The 17476-nt window shown below is 39.2% G+C and overlaps 4 protein-coding genes and 2 non-coding genes across 9 annotated transcripts; 2 read left to right on the top strand and 4 right to left on the bottom strand.

The window, feature by feature from the left end:
- Nucleotides 1–4: 4 nt before the first annotated feature.
- Nucleotides 5–6193, bottom strand: LOC117576257 (GPN-loop GTPase 3). Its single transcript, XM_034260896.2, has 3 exons — nucleotides 6088–6193; nucleotides 5370–6028; nucleotides 5–223 (listed from the first exon to the last, which is right to left on the bottom strand). Exons 1-3 carry the CDS (start codon nucleotides 6130–6132, stop codon nucleotides 64–66), a joined length of 864 nt encoding a protein of 287 aa, XP_034116787.1. The 5' UTR covers nucleotides 6133–6193; the 3' UTR covers nucleotides 5–63.
- LOC117576255 (glutathione S-transferase 1) lies at nucleotides 335–4917 on the top strand. Of its 3 annotated transcripts, none has more exons than XM_034260891.2 (4): nucleotides 335–1150; nucleotides 1409–3411; nucleotides 4009–4156; nucleotides 4222–4917. In XM_034260891.2, the coding sequence occupies exons 1-4, from the start codon at nucleotides 698–700 to the stop codon at nucleotides 4780–4782; spliced, it is 3165 nt and encodes a 1054-aa protein (XP_034116782.1). In that variant the 5' UTR covers nucleotides 335–697; the 3' UTR covers nucleotides 4783–4917. The 3 variants fall into 3 exon arrangements, with proteins under 3 accessions (XP_034116782.1, XP_034116781.1, XP_034116785.1); XM_034260890.2 differs by having other exon boundaries at nucleotides 360–1150; nucleotides 1406–3411; XM_034260894.2 differs by lacking the exons at nucleotides 335–1150; nucleotides 1409–3411 and adding an exon at nucleotides 3653–3753.
- An 801-nt stretch (nucleotides 6194–6994) lies between the features above and the next one.
- Nucleotides 6995–12437, bottom strand: LOC117576258 (pancreas transcription factor 1 subunit alpha). 2 transcript variants are annotated; one of them, XM_034260898.2, is made up of 5 exons: nucleotides 12404–12437; nucleotides 10836–11194; nucleotides 10596–10776; nucleotides 9928–10072; nucleotides 6995–7508 (listed from the first exon to the last, which is right to left on the bottom strand). In XM_034260898.2, the coding sequence occupies exons 2-5, from the start codon at nucleotides 11024–11026 to the stop codon at nucleotides 7225–7227; spliced, it is 801 nt and encodes a 266-aa protein (XP_034116789.1). In that variant the 5' UTR covers nucleotides 11027–11194; nucleotides 12404–12437; the 3' UTR covers nucleotides 6995–7224. The 2 variants fall into 2 exon arrangements, with proteins under 2 accessions (XP_034116789.1, XP_034116790.1); XM_034260899.2 differs by lacking the exon at nucleotides 12404–12437 and having other exon boundaries at nucleotides 6998–7508; nucleotides 10596–10761.
- Nucleotides 12438–15585: 3148 nt separating this feature from the next.
- On the top strand, nucleotides 15586–15657 carry Trnag-ucc (transfer RNA glycine (anticodon UCC)). Its single transcript has one exon. It is a non-coding gene; the product is annotated as a tRNA-Gly (tRNA).
- A 68-nt stretch (nucleotides 15658–15725) lies between these two features.
- On the bottom strand, nucleotides 15726–17339 carry LOC117574591 (uncharacterized). The gene is made up of 4 exons (XM_034258474.2): nucleotides 17174–17339; nucleotides 16746–16798; nucleotides 16288–16476; nucleotides 15726–16225 (listed from the first exon to the last, which is right to left on the bottom strand). Exons 1-4 carry the CDS (start codon nucleotides 17214–17216, stop codon nucleotides 15752–15754), a joined length of 759 nt encoding a protein of 252 aa, XP_034114365.1. The 5' UTR covers nucleotides 17217–17339; the 3' UTR covers nucleotides 15726–15751.
- On the bottom strand, nucleotides 16543–16614 carry Trnag-ucc (transfer RNA glycine (anticodon UCC)). The gene has a single exon. It is a non-coding gene; the product is annotated as a tRNA-Gly (tRNA).
- Nucleotides 17340–17476: the final 137 nt, after the last annotated feature.

Below are 17476 nucleotides of genomic sequence, written 5' to 3'. Positions count from 1 at the left end.
TATTAAATTATTTTTCATTCTATGCTATTTTAAAATTTATTTACATTATTATTTGACAGCAAATTACATATCAGGCTCAGCTTCATCGTTTTCTTCTAACTCATCAAAATCGCGCACTTGGACATCAGCATCTTCACCATACTGCAATATGCTATCAATCTGCAGCAACAGATCGCCAACACTCTCCTCGTCCTCTGTGTCAAGCGGAAAAAATCTCACCAAACTGCAAAAAAAAAGAAAAGCTAAACTATGTAAATAAACATAAATAATTGAGCACAATGTACAGTTGTACACAGCAGCTACACAGTCCAAAGTGGCAACGCCAACATGTCATGCGTTTGCCAACCCTGGTCAACGAGCAACAAATTTTTTCGTCGCGTCGTAAAATGTGTGCATTAAGTCAACCTTAAAATTGCGTTGCTTTTTTACTTCATTCTTTTATGTAATCATTTGCAAAACAGGACTTAAGTGTGCCTGTGTTTGTGTGATAAAAAGCCTAACGAGCTATTGTGCAGCAACAGCAAAGTGTATGGAAAATACCACCAAAAAATCCCAAGCGAAACAACGCAACAACAACAAAAAGTGCAATTGACTCATTTTCGATACAACATTTTTTGGGCACACAACAAAAACGGCAAAGTAACTAAAAAACGCTGAAATTACGACCGCACAATAAATTCAAAAACGGTCCAAAAACATGGATGAACACGACATGGACTTGACCAAAGTGTATGTTGTACGCTCCGCAAAGGGCGTCGACATGCTTTGCGTCGACGATTATCTGTACCACTTTGACCGCATCGGCAAGAACAACACTTATCGTTGGCTCTGCAATCGTCGCAAGGATAAAGTGACACCATGCCGTTCACGCATCTCTACCATTGTACCCAACTCCCAGGACAAGACCACGCATATTGTCGTTGAAGTTATGCAGGGTCATGTCCACGCCCGTTGCAGTGACCACGAGATAACAAAGGTGTCGCAACGCAAGCGTTTGTCAAACATGAAGATGAACGATGCTTACAGCACAACACAACCAAAGCGGGCTCGTCTCTTTGAGCGCGCTTCGGCTGGACTCAATCCCCCTGAATGGATTAGCACTAGCGGGGATAACGATTCACAACAATACTCTTTCCACTTGGACTTTGAGGTGTGCCACACTATCACACTATTCCTATTGAATTGTCTAGCAAAACTTTTAAAGTTAACTTACACTAGTTTTTTTTTAAATAATTCCTATTTTAAAGTAAATGTCATCTTGGTGCAACACTCGTAATATCAATAATAGTAACTTATACTGAGAATCGTTCTAAAATAATCCTTTGTTCTTACTTAGTAGATATTTTATTTGTTCCTATTCAAATGTGTCACATTTCTAATCTTAACTTCTATTTGCATTTTCTAGCAGGACAAGGATCGCGTTTACATGCTGAGACGACGCGATGGTCGGGTTATGGTCTGCATCGATGGTCATCTATACTATTTGGCGGGCAAGTCCTACAAGGGCGACATGTACCGCTGGACCTGCGTGCGCAAACGGGATATTGAATGCACCGCCAAGATCTGCACAGAGGCCACATTAGCTGGCGCACATCGCTTGCATGCCATGGAGTCGGATGCCCACATACATCCGCACTACTCGGCCGATAAGCTAATGCAAATGTTCACCAGACATCAGATACTTTTGGTCGACGATGACCAAACAGTCGAAGTGCTGCAGGAATGCCCCAATCTGGAGTACTTCGATCCTGAGGTATCTTTTGAGACACAAGTCAAAACCGATGATGTTGAGTCGATGATCATTGAGGACTGCGAGGATACCTACGAGGTCTACTCGAATGTGGACAATGAAGATGTATCTGGCTCAACACAAGCGGATCAGCAACCAGACCAGTCAGAGGTCGGTGGGGATGAGGAAATGAAATGGCCAAATGCCGCTGATATCATTGATAACTATGTGGCACCCGCCGACTATGATCCCCTGACCGAAACCGACTTGACCAAATTTACGTTCTTGCCCTCGGCCAAGGGTCGCAAGGTGCTCTGCTTGGATCGACATCTCTTTCACTTTGACTCGCAAAGTCGTGTCAATGGACATTTGTTCTTTACGTGCATAATGCGACGTGATAAGCAGCAAAGCTGCCACGTGCGCGTCACCATCGATCCCACCGATAACGGTCCCGAAGTGCTGCGCATCAATGGCGAGCACACACACAAGCCTGATTTGCAGGAAATCCAAAGACGCATGAATCAACCGAAGAACAAAGGCAAGAATAGCTCCTCGGAGGAGGTCAAACAGGAACAGGACGAGTCAGCTAACAATTCAGCTGAGTTCGAGAGTCAAGACGAGGAGGACTTTGACGAGACAGAAGGATCAGGAACTGGAGCCGACCAAGACAGCAATTATGAGCCACCAAAGTCTCAGGCAGCTACAACTAGAGAATCGCGACGCTCAGTGGTAATGAAGAAGGTAATTGGCATCGATGGCATCAAAATGGAACCGGAGCAGAACAAAGCAGCCTCCATGATAGTGCAGTACATGGACGATGGTGCCGACAACATCAGTGCCCAGATTAAGATATTGCCCAATGCTCTCGAGAATCTCGAGGGCAATAATACTTCAACACCCAAGCCACAATTGACCAATGCGCGCAAGCGACGCACAAACACTCAAAATGCACCCACTCCAAGTCCAATGATAGCGCCAATCGCTGACATGGATCTGACCAAAATCTGCACACTCCGCTCGGCCAAGGGCAGCGAAATGCTTTGCGTCGATGGTTACATTTATCATGCCAAGAATCGTGGGTTGATCTCTCGTAATTATTGGGTGTGCATTAAGTGTCGCGATCCCGAGATCAATTGCAAGAGTCGCATTTCGACAGCCACACAGAAAGATGGCACAATACGCGTGCTGCGTGTCTACAACAGTCACAATCATCCGTTCAGCGAGGATGACATCAAGCGACGCCTCTTCAATGAGATCAACAAGAAGAACAACAAGAAACTCAAGTTTCGACCATTGCACTTCATTGGCAAATCGCTGGAGCAAATTAAACAGGAGTTCGGCGATCTGGCTGTAGAACGTCTCAACGTCTCCAATCTGACCGACGGTATTGTGGTCCACAAGAAGCCACGCAACAGCAGTCAGCAGAGCGCTTTATCGCCAACTGCTACAGCAACTAGAGCCACTAAAGCCGCTGCATCGTCAAAAGCAGTTGAAGCCAAGCGGGAGGAGCAGGAACAAGAATTTGTGGATGACGATGTGGTCATCGAAGAGGAGGAAGAAGAGGAGGGCGAGGAGACAACATTGGCCGAGGATAGTCAGTACATGACTATCGAGGAGGACAACACAGATGCGATTATCGAGGTGGTCGAAGAGGTGGCTGACATGGATGGCTATGGCATTGAGTAAGTAGAGATTGACGAATAAGATTGTAGAAATAGTACTGTATATATCATAAAGCATTTGGATTTTGAACCTATTAAAATCACACGAAAAATCTTAGCTCCCTCCTAGGGGCAGCCAGTTTAACCTTCCTATTTAAGATCAAATATTAATATATTTAATATAAATATTATGTACTATTGAAACTATATTAATATTTAGGGCATTCAGTAGTCGCCTCGCTTGAGTCAGCCAACCTGAAATTCAATTCATTTGAAACCTAACAACCTGATTAACATTCGAGTTAGTTGAGTTTTAGAGCTGCGACTGCGCACTTCATATCGCGCACATTCCAATTGAATTCGGTAAATTTTAAATATAATAAAATACTTAATGAATATATATTCATTGAAATGTACAAGACAAATAAGCAACTGTGACAACTGCATAACTAGTGCAAAACAAAAAACAGTTGCCAAAAATAGACTCACAATTTATATGCTTTCACTTTTGGCTATGACAGCGTAAACTTGCTCGTTGTTGGCTACAAAGCCGAAACCGGTTCCACATCATTCCCGCAACAAAAATAAATTAATTTTTACAATTTGTATTTTGCATAGACCGATTTACACGATGAAGCTGTACGCCGTATCCGATGGACCGCCTTCGCTGGCCGTGCGCATGACGCTCAAGGCGCTGGACATACAATACCAGCTGGTCAATGTGGACTACTGTGCTTTGGAGCACCGCACCGAGGACTATGCCAAGGTAAGAAGAAACACAAATACCATTTAAAAGAGATTCGTATTAAATACTCTTAACAACCCCCACAGATGAATCCACAAAAGGAGATTCCTGTGCTGGATGACGACGGATTCCATCTGTCGGAGAGCATTGCTATTATGCAATATCTGTGCGACAAGTATTCGCCACTCTCCACACTCTATCCCGAGGATCCGAATGAGCGAGCGCTGGTCAATCAACGTCTGTGCTTCAACATGGGCTTCTACTATGCTCCCATCTCCGCACACAGCATGGCACCCATTTTCTTTGACTATGAACGCACCCCGATGTCCCAGAAGAAGGTTGAGAATGCTCTCGAAGTTTTCGAAACCTATTTGCAACGCTTGGGCACAAAGTATGCCGCATCAGATAATGTTACCATTGCTGATTTCGCCTTGGTTTCATCTACACTTTGCCTTGAGGCAATTGATTTTGATTTGTCACCTTATCCGCTGGTGCAGAAATGGTATGCCACCTTTAAGGCGGAATACCCAGAGTTGTGGGCGATTGCCAACAGCGGCATGCAAGAGATTAATGCCTTTGAGCATAATCCACCAGATCTATCGCACATGGAGCACCCATTTCATCCAACACGCAAGAACAAGGCCTAAATCCCGTGACGAATATTATCATTAAGTGGAATTTTTTGCTGCATTTAAGACAGCGTTATTAATTATTGTAACATACACATAAGTGTTTCTGTATACACCCAATAAACAGAAAACCATTATTACCATTATCCAAAACTAATGAATGTTATCAGAATTATTTGTTTTAAATAGGGAATAATTAAGCACTATGAATCAATACAAAATGAATTACATCAAATACTTCCTTTTTGCAAAAGATTATGATTTTATGTTTCTTCTAATGTTAAAGATTCATTTTACGTAATTTATTAAATGTATCTTTACCTTTGAACAAAAAATTTCTTTTATTGAATTTTTCAAGCTAAGTTTTTCGTTTCTCTGTTATTCTTTTTGACTAAATTTGTTATAATATAAAATTAAAAAACAAACTATTATTTTCTAATACTCTATATTTTATAATGAAAATGATTGGATTAAAATTGATGGAAACACTAAAAATTAATCATTAATCAATCGTTGAAGAAAAACATTACCAATCAAATAATAATCATGACCATTCTATAATACTTATAACTTTCCCTACTAATAATTGTAATAATGACACTCACCTGAAGTCCTCGATGAGCGATCCAATGGCCTCAGTTAGCTTGCGATATTTCTCGCCAAACGCGGTACCAATGGTCAGTTCACCCATCAGGTTGTGCGTATCCGGCTCCAAGTAGAGTTCCAGCTGCTTGCGTGCCTCACTGCTTAGAAGATCGACTTTGGTCAGGACATTCACATGCGGCTGTTCCATGTTGGCCATAACACTTAGTGCAGCCATTGTGCCCGATATAAACTTGGCACCATCCACCATAAACTGGGAATCCAGACAGAAGACAACGCACGTGCGAAAGTTCCACGATTCCAGCAGTTGCACCAGCTGTTTGCCCATCTTTAGATGTGTAAATAGTTCTATTTGGCCAGGCATATCAAACAATATGTAATCATCATCGGGTTCACCCAACATCAGCTCATCTTCGCCGCCACAAAGCTGAGCCTTGAGCCAATCTTGATTCTCGATAAGAAACTCCAGGCAGAAAATTAAGCCACCGTTGGGACCGTAGTGCAGCTCCTCATCCTCCATAGCATCGTCCAGATGTATCAATTCTCTGATGTCCGCCAGCGGAGTGTAGTTGAAGTGCTCTGCAGCGGGATCCAAATTGACCACTTGAATGTTACGTTTGCTATCCATGGCATGTTGTTGCATATAACTGCAATATGTGGACTACGATTGAAAGTTCATCAATGCTGATTTTGCCTTGATCAGTTAGATTGCAAACTTACTTTTCCACTGCCCGCAGGTCCAACAATAATCTGTGCAAAACGCATTTTGTATTTAAATTTACGAGAGACAAACAAAATCAGTTCGCATGCTGCCGCGCAAGTGTTGGTAGACGCACCAAAAAAAAGCTTCAGCACTTTTCCAACATGTGCGCTAAAGTGGCAACGCCGCAGCGCGCTTTTAATCAGATTTAAATATAAGGGTGACCATCTTTGACCTTACAGCTGCGTAGTTAATTAAATCATCGATTGAGCTGTGCGACACAAACTGATAAATTTACATATGATCAAATTGATTTATCAAAACAGTCAATCACACCACCGTGTTTGTGGCTAAGCCTAATTGCTGATAAACATCTAAATTGCGCCACCAAGCAAACGCACGCGTCACAAGGACAACGCATGAAAACGACAGCTGTCCATCTATGGCACGAAAACAGGACAAGGGAGATTGTGGCAAGCATGAAAGTTCTAATGATCTTTTAAATGCCACGCTTGCAGCAAAACTATAACGCTTAAAAATAATAAATTCTCTTTCTATTTTACACACATTTTTGTTGCCAGTTGAATCCTCTGGACTTTTATTTTTTACAATGTCCTTATTCGACGTGTGCATGTCGGAAGACCGGAAATAATTTTCTAGTTGCACCCAGGCCGAATAAAAAATAACGAAACACCCACCCCCAGAATGTGCACTTGTGCAATACGAAAAACAAAAAAATATGATTGTCGGCTGTCGCTTGTAGATATTTATTTTTAATGATATCAGCGACAGGGGCCGCGACCAGGTGTTCAATAAATGTCGAACAGATAACTATATAATTTAGCCTCGTAAATTGCGCTTGAACCCGACAAAAAAAGACAAACATGTTAAAGGACATTTGTTTTTTTAAATACTTGTATTTATTCGATTTTTAAACTAAACGACTAAGTATAACATTTAGATATTAGCAAACTTAGAGCAATTAAATACCACAGAACATGTTTTTAAATGTATTTTTTAAAATTGGAATATATAGTTGCATATATATTTTTAGGTATATGTATTAAATAGTAAGTGTGTGGGAGTGTGTGTGTGTGTCTTTGATGACTAGCAAGCGCTGACTAGTTTTTAGAGATTTTTGATGTGGAATATCCAATTTAGAGTGCACCACCGCTGCCAAAGAGGCTCGCTGCTGTGTTGGCTGCTCCGCCAGTCAATTCGCCAGTGTTGACATTGAAGTCATCGCTGGATTGATTGCTATTTTGATTTTGACTCGAATTGGAGCTGTGATTGCTCTTCGTGGTGGTGTTGTTGTTGGTGTAGAGCGGTTGTATCGACTGCTGGTTGGGATCATCGGGTGTCCAAGTGCGTGCATACAACTTGCTGCCCGGATAGCGATCGCCCTTGCGATACCAGGACAAGGAATGCGCCATGCCGCCAGCTAAAAGATACACAAGAAAGCAAAATAAATGTAAATAAATATAGATACAATCACGAAAGTGATGAGAGTCAAGCGCCGCCCAGTCAATTAAGGAGTTTGCGAAAGCAAATGCCATTAGCGGACACATTACAACAGTCATCAACAGGAGCAGTGTCAACAAGCAAAAGGGTTCTTCCTTCCTTCCTCACCCCTCCCCCACACATACAGCTAGCTTGTTGTTGCAGCTGCTCTGTGTGCTTGCAGCTTGCGGTGCCCTCCATTTGCGATGAGCAAACAAAACGGGCAAACTACCGAAATCCTCCCCCTGGGCCGCATCCAATCAGCTTGCACGCAGCACAGCATAACATCCCAGTCTCTGTGGCAGACTCTTGCCAAGTTGGGTAATTTGTAGTGCTCACAGTTTTCGAGTGCTTCATGCGGGTGTTGTTCAAATATGCGACACTCCACTCCCCTCCAATTCAGTTCCACCACACAGCTTCCACCAACTGCTCCCACTTTCATTCCCACTCCCACTCTCTCTTTCTCTGTCATCTCGCAAGTTGGTGTGAACATATGCCAGGCGCGTGCCCAACTCCTCCTTGGGCCAATCCACTTGCAGTCCCATTTAAATGGCCATTGTGTGTGTGGGTTGCGATTTTTATCTATTTCTCTCTTTTTGTTTTTCTCTGTGCTGTTTTTGCTCAACATTTTTAATGCCCGTTAAGCATGAAAACGCTTTTGCCATACACCATATAGAACATCGACCACATCGCATTTCCTCTCTCTCTTTCTCATTCTCATTCCTCAGTCCCTTTCTCTATCTGTTATGCCCCAACTCCGCTGTTTGGCCTCAGTTGCCCTTTAACAGGACCCAACTCTGGCGACAGCAGACATCTGCTGGAGTGTAACGAATTTCTCACGATATGATTATGTCGATTCTGTTTTGTTGTTACTACTTTGTTGTTGTACCTTATTCTGATTGTACTCTGTGAGTGTGTGTGTGTGTTTGCATAAGAGTGAGTGTGTTTATGGGTGTGCGTACTTTATTGGAGTCACTGTTGCAAGTTGGGCAAGGTGTATGTCATGTCGGATTTTATCATAACAAATTATATCTCCGCCTGTCACATGTTCTTTTTTTGTCAATACTTCATCAGAGATTTGTATTTACCGTTATTACATTCGATATAAACTATAATTTGTATGATTTGTGTGTGTATTGCTATTTCTTAATCCTTGTGACTATTTTTGTTAAGCTTTTAAAAAGTATTTCTCTACGTATTTTTAAAGATTTATATTTTAGCCTTCTATTGCCACTGAGATGTTATCCATTTATTATTATTTTAACTAAAAAATCTTTCATTAAACTTTTTTAGAATTTTACCTGATAGAATTTTAAAGTTTAAAATATTTCTTAATATATTTTCATTATTTTATATTTATTATTTTCTCTCAGAATTGTCGTATTATTATTTTTACTAAAGCATAAATTACAGATACATTTAAAACCTTTTGTAAATTAACTACAAAAATTGATAAATTGTCGTACTTCTACAATCATACCTTCAAATATATATTGTTTTTTTAAATTCCTATTCCCAAAACACATAAATAAGTCGCCAATTAAATAATATTTCGAAACTATTCCCTCAGGTACTTAAGCTGTTATCCCCAGCCAATACTAACCAGTAAAAATATATGTTTTGACACAGAGAACTTAAAAAAAATGTGACGGAAAAAACTAAAACTTGAAAAAAAATACCACAGATCATTCAAAAATCACCCTACTATAGTGTTGCTCAAGGGGGTTATCAAGGAGGTTATCCCTTTATGGCCAACGAAGTGGTTTAGCTATTAGTTATGCAGATGCTTTCGACTCGATCGGGATTCATTGGGGAAGTCAGAAGGAAGGAAGGAAGGAAACGGAGTGTCATACATATTGAATAGAATAATGATTAACCAAAAAACCGTAACTAAAGGCACATTTATGAGCTGGCACACGGAAACCCTTAATCCATCCATGCCACACAGCTACAGCTACAACTATTTCCCCCTAATGAAAACCTTTCGTGTCTGCATCCGTACCATGTACGCCAATGAACCGTACATTGTACATCGTGATCGATGCGACTGCGATGCGACTGCGAAACAATTTGCTTGACTGGCAGTCACGCAAAGCCCGCAATTGCGAAGCGGTCGGAGAAGTGTGAAAATTCTAATTAGTTACACTTAGCAAGAGGAGAAGAATACAGCAGCCCTGGATCCCAACCCCTGGACAACCCTCGCTAAGACCATCGCAAACTATGCAACCAATGCAGTTCAGCTAAAATTATGTTATTTAATATAGAACTAGTACTGGTCTTCAATTGAACCCAAATGAACTGAACTGCCCAGAACTGACCGCCCTCCAAAGTTTTTGATTGATGTGTGATTGACAACTTACTGCGATCTTTGAGAATGATTTTCTTGGGCGGTTCCTTTTGATAGTTGCGCTGCAAGCTCAGCCCAGCCTCATTGCCATTCTTATCCTTCTTGACCATCTCGCTGAGAAAGGTTATATAGCTGATGGCCAGCTTAAGCGTATCCACCTAAAAGGGAGCGAAACAATTGATGAACATTTTTTGATATCATACACCACGCTTTTCCTATTTAATTAACTAATTATTTTCGGTGGTAATTTTGCTGAGTTCACGATGATAGGCAGGATTTCAATGTGAACAATATGAAATATATTGTTAGCTGGCAATCCCTATCAAATTTGAACAACTTATACAAATATTGTAAATATAATGAAAAATTGGGCACTTTTGTCTAAAAGAAAGTTCTAGTTCCATAAATTAAATTTAAGAAGAAATTAATATAAAGTATATTTTATATGAATTTGGAATAAAGATAGTTAAGTTCAATAACTAAAAGAAAAGATTTTTATATTAAATATTTTCAAAAAAGAAAATAAAGAATAAGTTAGAATTAATATAAGATAAGAAAGATAAATAATTTCAAAATAAAGTAGAAGATTCTATAACTTCGCTTAACTTAAATTGATCATTTTAGTGTTGATTTAATATTAAATGAAATTTAAAAGGTAATTGAATTCTTTGGTTTTCTTACCTTACTGAGACGCTTCTCGTAGGGCAACGTTGGTATATGAGTACGCAGACCCTCGAATGCCTCATTGATGCTCTGCATGCGCCGACGCTCTCGGAGATTCGCCGCCTGACGCTGCTGAGCCATCTGGGAAGCGCACTTCAAGCGACGCGGCTTGTGGCTACGCCGGCTAAACATGGAGTAGCTAAAATCTGTTAATATCGCACACAGAACTGAGGAGAGTGCTTGGTTGAGGGTTCTTACGTCTTTTCGTTGTTCTCCTGATCGCTATTGAAACCACTGCTATAGGCATCATCATCGTCATCGCTTTCCGAGCTGTGCTCATCACCGAAAAAGTATTCGGAGCTGGAGTTCGATGCGTTTGTCGCCTGGGAGCCCTCAAAGAAGTGGCGAGCCATGGTGGCCTCCAAATCGAAATTGTCCATGGAAAACATCTTTGTTAAATGCTGATTTTGTTGTAATATTTCCGCTAATTGTCTATTAATTGCATAACGCCTCCGGGTAATAGAAATCTGTTGTATGTCGCGTGTGCGGCACGTGTCGCGCTCCGAAGAATTGTGTGGCAAGTGCGGCACGTGTTGTCACTCTTGACTTTTGATTTCCTGTAAATAGAAAAGGACATACAAATTGATTTCCTGTATTCATGTCAATGACTCGTAATCAGTAATCGTTTAGTTGTTGAATTGATAGTAAACGTGTTAAACATACAAGTAATTCTCTACCGCTGATAAGATTAGATAAGAACTCGCCATCAGTTAGCTGAATATGTAAATAAAACTATGAAATTTATAACTGATTAAGATCCGATAACTTGTCTGCTTGGTAAGAGGATAAAAGGGAATCTATAATATTTCCTATTTCTATGTATATTCTTCTTTGGAGTCACAATTTTATCTAAGCTATATAAATTGAGTCATGTTCTTATCATAGTTATATAATTATGGTTCCTACATCATTATTTTATTACACGAATTGCTCATGCTAATATTTTCATTAGGAAAAAAAATAAATTATAATATATACGTTCTTAATCATTTTAATATTTTAAATACTTTAAGCCTGACTTTAAATTTTATTTTAAGTTAAAATATATTAAAAATTTCAAAAATATATCTTTTTCAAGTGCATTTTAGCTCCGAGCCTGTTCTTTGCAATACAGGTGTATGGTATCACAGCTAAAATGCACCTGAACAAAATACGAGTACTTCAAGCCAAGACGCTGAGGCGGATCTCAGGAGCTCCATGGTACATGAGAACGGCGGACATCGAGCGCGACCTCAAAGTACCAAAAATTGGCGACAGAATACAGACAATTGCCCAAAAATATACAGAGAGGCTTGGAGGTCACCCTAACAGCCTGGCTAAGCGCCTAACGCCAGCTCATCGCACTACAGTCAGGAGAAGACTTAAACGATGTCATCCTCAAGACCTGCTGGCTCGGGTCTTGACCTAATAATTAACAGCGATTTCCTTATATCCTTAGGTTCAATTTACACAATGTTTATTTACTTAATATTTATTATGTGCTGCTAACATAATTAATTTTCTGTTTATTATTTCTGATTTGTTTAAGTTGCCCAGTTAGGTAACAGTGCACCTTTCTTTGTTATCATTTCGTTATTATTTTAAAAAAAAAAAAAAAAAAAAAAAAAAATATATATATATATTCTTCTTGGTACAATTTTGACATCATTGCTTGATTCTATATATTATTCTTTTTCTTTGTGTGTATTATTTGAAAACAGTTTTGTGCCGACGGCTGTCACTTATTTTCCGAGAGAGGACATTCTTTAAGCTTTCTCATCATTTACCTTGTTTGAGTTGGTTTTTAATGTATCCAGTTTTTTCAAATTTCACAATTTTTTAATAATTAATTTTAGTATTACAACGAATTCCACTTGATATACACTTCACGATTTGGTTTAAATCGAAATTGATTGCACAAGTTCACTAAATATATATATTCTATAATTTATAGTATAGAACAAGACTAGACCGTTAGTTGCCACATCGAAGCGCGATTCGGTAGCGAACACGCGAACAGCTACAAAGCGAATGCGAGAATTCCCCGGGCCAGAGAGCAGGACACGTCTGATAAGAGCCCAGAACAGCAACGAGGGGTTGCTTGATGTGTGAATGCCCGGACTAAAGCCCAAGCAAGTCTATCATATCAATGGCGGTGCCACATCAAAAGGTATTGCCAAAAAGGGGCGGAGTCCGAGTCCGACGGCAGCCAATCAGCGACGACCAAAGGAAAGTTTCCATATAAAACAGGGTTGCATTTCGGATCGGAGGGTGTTATAAGCTTATTAAGTATGAGCTTGACGATTCCGATGATAGAACCAGGGATGAGGTGAGTTGATTTTCATATGGCAGAGAGACATTAAATTGTTTTTTGATTTGGGCGCGTTTATCTGTTTAAGCGGAATTATTGCCCGAGTGGTGTTCAAGTGGCATGCTGTGTGTGTTGCGTGTGCATTGTTCAACAAACTGAAAACTGTAGCACAAGTGTGGCAACAACATTTTGTGTTCTGCTTGTGGAAGGGGTGAGATTAAAATAGTATACATCCAGCTGCTGCTGTTGATATTGCTGCAAGCTTTGTTTAATGCATTTCTTGGCGCATAGCATCTAAGTCTAATTAATGGATTGTTGCCACACAGCACAGACAACAAGATGACAAGCTGAAAACAAAAAAGAACGTGAACAGCAAATTTGTCAACCAGCATAATTTTTAAGCATTAGCGCGCAATGCAAATATTTGCATTGTCTAGAATTCCCAAATACAACAAAAAATGCCGAACCGAAACAGCTCCATTAAAATCAAGGAATACAAATTCGAATGCGAAATAACTGCTGCATACTTTGCGGCGCCACGACAAGGCAAGGGTGTCAAAATATATGCGAGAGTTGCGTTTGCCGCAAATATTTTTACCCCTCGCCTCGCCTTGATGATGATGAGTCGCTTCCCTCGTTGCGCTGCGTTTTTCGTTTGTTTGTTGTCCTTTCTCCCGTGTCTGTTGCTCTGTCCCCCCACCCCTTGTGCTGCGTCCCATCATCAGCGGCAACGACTCTGACAACCTCACTAAGGCTACCCATGATAAACAAATTGTTTTGCCTCACCATCGACTCCGCCTCCTCGGGTTTGTTGTTTTCATTTCGAGCGCTGTTCGTTTTGTGCAGCTGTATAAACAAATTAGTTTTCAATTTTTATCAAGTTGTTGCCTAGTGGCAACCAGTTAACATCATCGGGTTGCAGTATTCGTGGCAAAGGATTCACTGAAGTTCTGTAATTTATTCAAGGAAACCCATGGAAATCTTAGATTGCTATATTGATTTAAGATTAACGTGATAAAAGGATAAGATTAAACTGACGAATATATTAATGTTATAAAATATTTCTTTAATAAAGTTTTACATTTAAAGATTTAAGTTGGAAATCTTTTTCATATATTGTGTTGGGAACTCGAAAAGCTTAAAAATCATTAAAACGCTTTCGATTTGAAACTATTGTCTGAGTAAACTTAATAATATATTATAGTTATAGTGTATTCTTAATATATAATGTTGTATGGTTTTTCTTCTAAGTTCATAAAGTTTATAATTTATTAATTAACTTTTAAATGCAAGTGCAATAAAACTATATTTCCTATTTTTTCTATATTCTAATCATTCCTATAACTATGTTAGTTTTCTGCTTCTTTTTGATAGATTGACAAGTTAAACATATATTTAACTTTAAGATTCAATGGTTTTTTAAAATTCCAGATCTTTGAAACTCAGCATAAGTTATATTTCACACAACAATTGTTCAAGGTGCCAACACCTGCTACCAATTTCTCATTCCCTTCGGGCTTCGCTGCTGAACTTTGGCAGTCAACCAGCTTTCTCTGTATAATTAAGTTTGGAAGAAATTAAATAGTACTTGAACAATACTACACCCTAGCATAATACCAAGCTGCGAATTATGCACACGTCATATAGCACAATCAAGCGTAACCGCCTCACTGAGTGAGTGACGTTACCCTATTTAATGCCCACTCCCTATATGAGATATCCCTATACATAGCGGTATCATTACACGCAATTGCCCTGCGAAAGGGGGTTGCCTCAACCTCAACCTCAATGCATTGTCATTTTGCAGTACGATTTTCAATTCGGTTTATTCTTTTTTGTTATTCTTCGAATTCTAATTAAAAACCCAAATGTATTGTTGAGGTAGACAGGAAAAAGTAGAGCCAGGGCACTGTCAAATGCTTATCACACTGCTTCTTCCCCGCACTCCGTTCTCCGCTCATCGATCCCGGTGCACGTCCATTTCGTAGTGTTGACACTGAGCATTAAGGATGGCAAAATCCTCTTGAGTGCATGCCTGGACGAACACAACGCAATGTGTGTAAGTGTGTGTATGTGTATGTGTGTGTGTGGATTGTGTGTAAATTTTAATCTCATTTGAAAAGTTTTATTTTTTTATCTTTTCCAAAGTAAAGTGCAAAAATTGAAATCAACAATGAGATGAATGGAGATAAGGGTTGAGCGATTTAAAAGTATTGGATTTGAAGTCTCTATAAGCCCTTAAGGGTAAAAATAAACTATGTGCGCATACTTTAACAATTATAAGTAGAATACATTGTAATTAAATATTTAAGAAATGAAACAAAAAGCTGAAATGTAGAAACATTAATTTTTGTAGCAGCCAGTGATTATGCCTGAGAACATACAAAATATACTTTATTATATATTATTCAATAAATTATATTTATATAGGAATTCTTACCAAAATTAGTTTTCTTTAAAGTAGTTTCAGTATAACTGTCTTACGAAGTTTGTTAACAAACGGAAATTTAAAAATTTGAATTAACCGCCAAAGCTTTCAGAAATATACCAACTCTTTTACGTCAAACTGTTAATTAACATAACATTGCAATGCTTTTCAAAATAATGTTATAATAACAGAGTCGCTTAAATACGCATAGGAGAACCTCAACATCAGCGGCGTCGGTGGTGTAATGGTTAGCATAGTTGCCTTCCAAGCAGTTGACCCGGGTTCGATTCCCGGCCGACGCACAACGAAACTTTTTGCCATTTATTTATTAAATCATATTTATTATTATATTAGAATTTTTTACCTTTTTTAAACCACATTTCTGTTTACAATCATTTAGAATTTGTACACCACTTGCTGGGAGAATTTATTATGCACCGGATCAATACGTTCATCAAAACGTTTGCCATTGTATTCGAACTCCGAATAAGGCACAGTGTTCAGCACAGTGAAGCCAACATCTTTGCCAATTTTTTGTGTAAACACCGATGTCCACAGAGCCGTGACTGCAGCAGGACGCAATTCACGCAGCTCCTCAGCAATATCCTCCAGTCCTTTACCCTGACTTAATTCTTGGGTAAATTGAATAGTAACATCGACGAGTGCGCGGCCAAGTCCAAGACGCCCAAATTCCGGTAGAGTGGCCAGGAACATTAATTCATTGACGCAATCCATGTTGTAGACAGCACAGACATCGATCTTCGAATCCATCGTTATCATGTAGTTCATTAGACGCAACGCCTGTGGGCTGTGCACTTGTTCCTTAAGGAACTTCACAAAGAAATTGTCCTCACCAGGCGGTGGAGCAAACTTCAGTTGAGAAAAAGAATGTATTAGTACATATTTATATATTTTAAACGTATGTAAATCACCTGTATTTTATTGAAGGAAACAGCAACAATGCGACCACTTTCCACATGTCTAGCAAGCAAAGAAACGCCATCCTGGGCTGTTATTCGGCACAGTTCCCGCAACTCTTGACGCGCCTGCGCATTTTGCGGCAAATTGATTTCGCAAGCATTGCAAACTGATTCGTTTAAGAAAAATGAGTCGTTTAAGACCTAAATAAAATTTTAAAAAGTGCATAAAGTATTTTAAAAAAGTTTTACAAAAGTAAAAAAGATAAGTGCGTCGGCCGGGAATCGAACCCGGGTCAACTGCTTGGAAGGCAACTATGCTAACCATTACACCACCGACGCCACGTTGTGCTCGGCGCTAAAATTTGTTTTTGTGCAGCATCTTAAGCTAAACGTTCTTGCAATTTCACTTCTAATTTTTGCACACGTGAAAGATACATTTGCATTTGTTATTAATATTATGAGATACTCACATCAAGAGCTTCCTCCAAGTCAGCTTTTGCAAGACTGCGAATTTCATACTTTCCTAGAATAAAAAAAAATACATATGTATATTACTTTTGATTACAATTGTATCTGTAATAGACTTTAATGGGATTATGAGCATGTAAGCCTTAGTATCCGTGTTTGTATCGTGCTTAAAATGACATAGTAATTGACAATATTAAGCAAATCAACAATTACTACTAAAAAAAAACATGAATTATTGGAATGTTATTGTCGTTAATGACCGTGAAAATAGAGCCATTTATATTTCTAAGCTTGAACATGCGTGTCAATATTACTAGCTTCAAATGGCGAGCTTAATTTTACACTATGACTTATGATTTTGTTCAAATTCTTCCTAATTATCAATAACTAAATTAATTTTCAGCTTTGTGTAAACTCTCTCTTTACGCACCATCATGCAAAGTTGTCCAAAGTTTTCCAATTTGTTCTTGCATTTTAGGGCTTATCTGTAGTCTGGGGATTAGAAACAACTGCTGCCTTTGAATGTTTGATTAGAACTAAGCTGTAAAGAATTTTATAACCTCCGTTTGGGTACTAAGCACTACCGGTTTGTATTTCGGAATAGGTGAGAGAGCTTATCAGTTTGCCCGATAAGCTAAACTTATAAGACTTTGGTCTTATACAAATGTTATACGGCGCGATAATCAAAAGTGAGACAGATCGCATTACCGATCGATAAAATCATCTGTATTAA

The sequence above is a fragment of the Drosophila albomicans genome, chromosome 2R (assembly GCF_009650485.2).
Source record: "Drosophila albomicans strain 15112-1751.03 chromosome 2R, ASM965048v2, whole genome shotgun sequence".
Classification (NCBI taxonomy): Eukaryota; Metazoa; Arthropoda; class Insecta; order Diptera; family Drosophilidae; genus Drosophila; species Drosophila albomicans.
Note: the sequence above shows the minus strand (reverse complement) of the source record. Positions and strands in the feature narration are given on the sequence as shown.

Coding starts and splice junctions, on each gene's coding strand:
- LOC117576255 (XM_034260890.2), top strand. CDS start 698: ATGGATGAACACGACATGGACTTGACCAAAGTGTATGTTGTACGCTCC. Junction 3,412..4,008: donor ATGGATGGCTATGGCATTGA/GTAAGTAGAGAT, acceptor TATTTTGCATAG/ACCGATTTACACGATGAAGC. Junction 4,157..4,221: donor GCACCGAGGACTATGCCAAG/GTAAGAAGAAAC, acceptor CAACCCCCACAG/ATGAATCCACAAAAGGAGAT.
- LOC117576257 (XM_034260896.2), bottom strand. CDS start 6,132: ATGCGTTTTGCACAGATTATTGTTGGACCTGCGGGCAGTGGAAAA. Junction 6,029..6,087: donor GACCTGCGGGCAGTGGAAAA/GTAAGTTTGCAA, acceptor TTTCAATCGTAG/TCCACATATTGCAGTTATAT. Junction 224..5,369: donor TCGCTCATCGAGGACTTCAG/GTGAGTGTCATT, acceptor TTTTTTTTGCAG/TTTGGTGAGATTTTTTCCGC.
- LOC117576258 (XM_034260898.2), bottom strand. CDS start 11,026: ATGTTTTCCATGGACAATTTCGATTTGGAGGCCACCATGGCTCGCCAC. Junction 10,073..10,595: donor ACGAGAAGCGTCTCAGTAAG/GTAAGAAAACCA, acceptor GCTCCCTTTTAG/GTGGATACGCTTAAGCTGGC. Junction 7,509..9,927: donor AATCATTCTCAAAGATCGCA/GTAAGTTGTCAA, acceptor TGTATCTTTTAG/CTGGCGGCATGGCGCATTCC.
- LOC117574591 (XM_034258474.2), bottom strand. CDS start 17,216: ATGCAAGAACAAATTGGAAAACTTTGGACAACTTTGCATGATG. Junction 16,799..17,173: donor TTGGACAACTTTGCATGATG/GTGCGTAAAGAG, acceptor TTTTTATTCTAG/GAAAGTATGAAATTCGCAGT. Junction 16,477..16,745: donor ACTTGGAGGAAGCTCTTGAT/GTGAGTATCTCA, acceptor AATTTTATTTAG/GTCTTAAACGACTCATTTTT.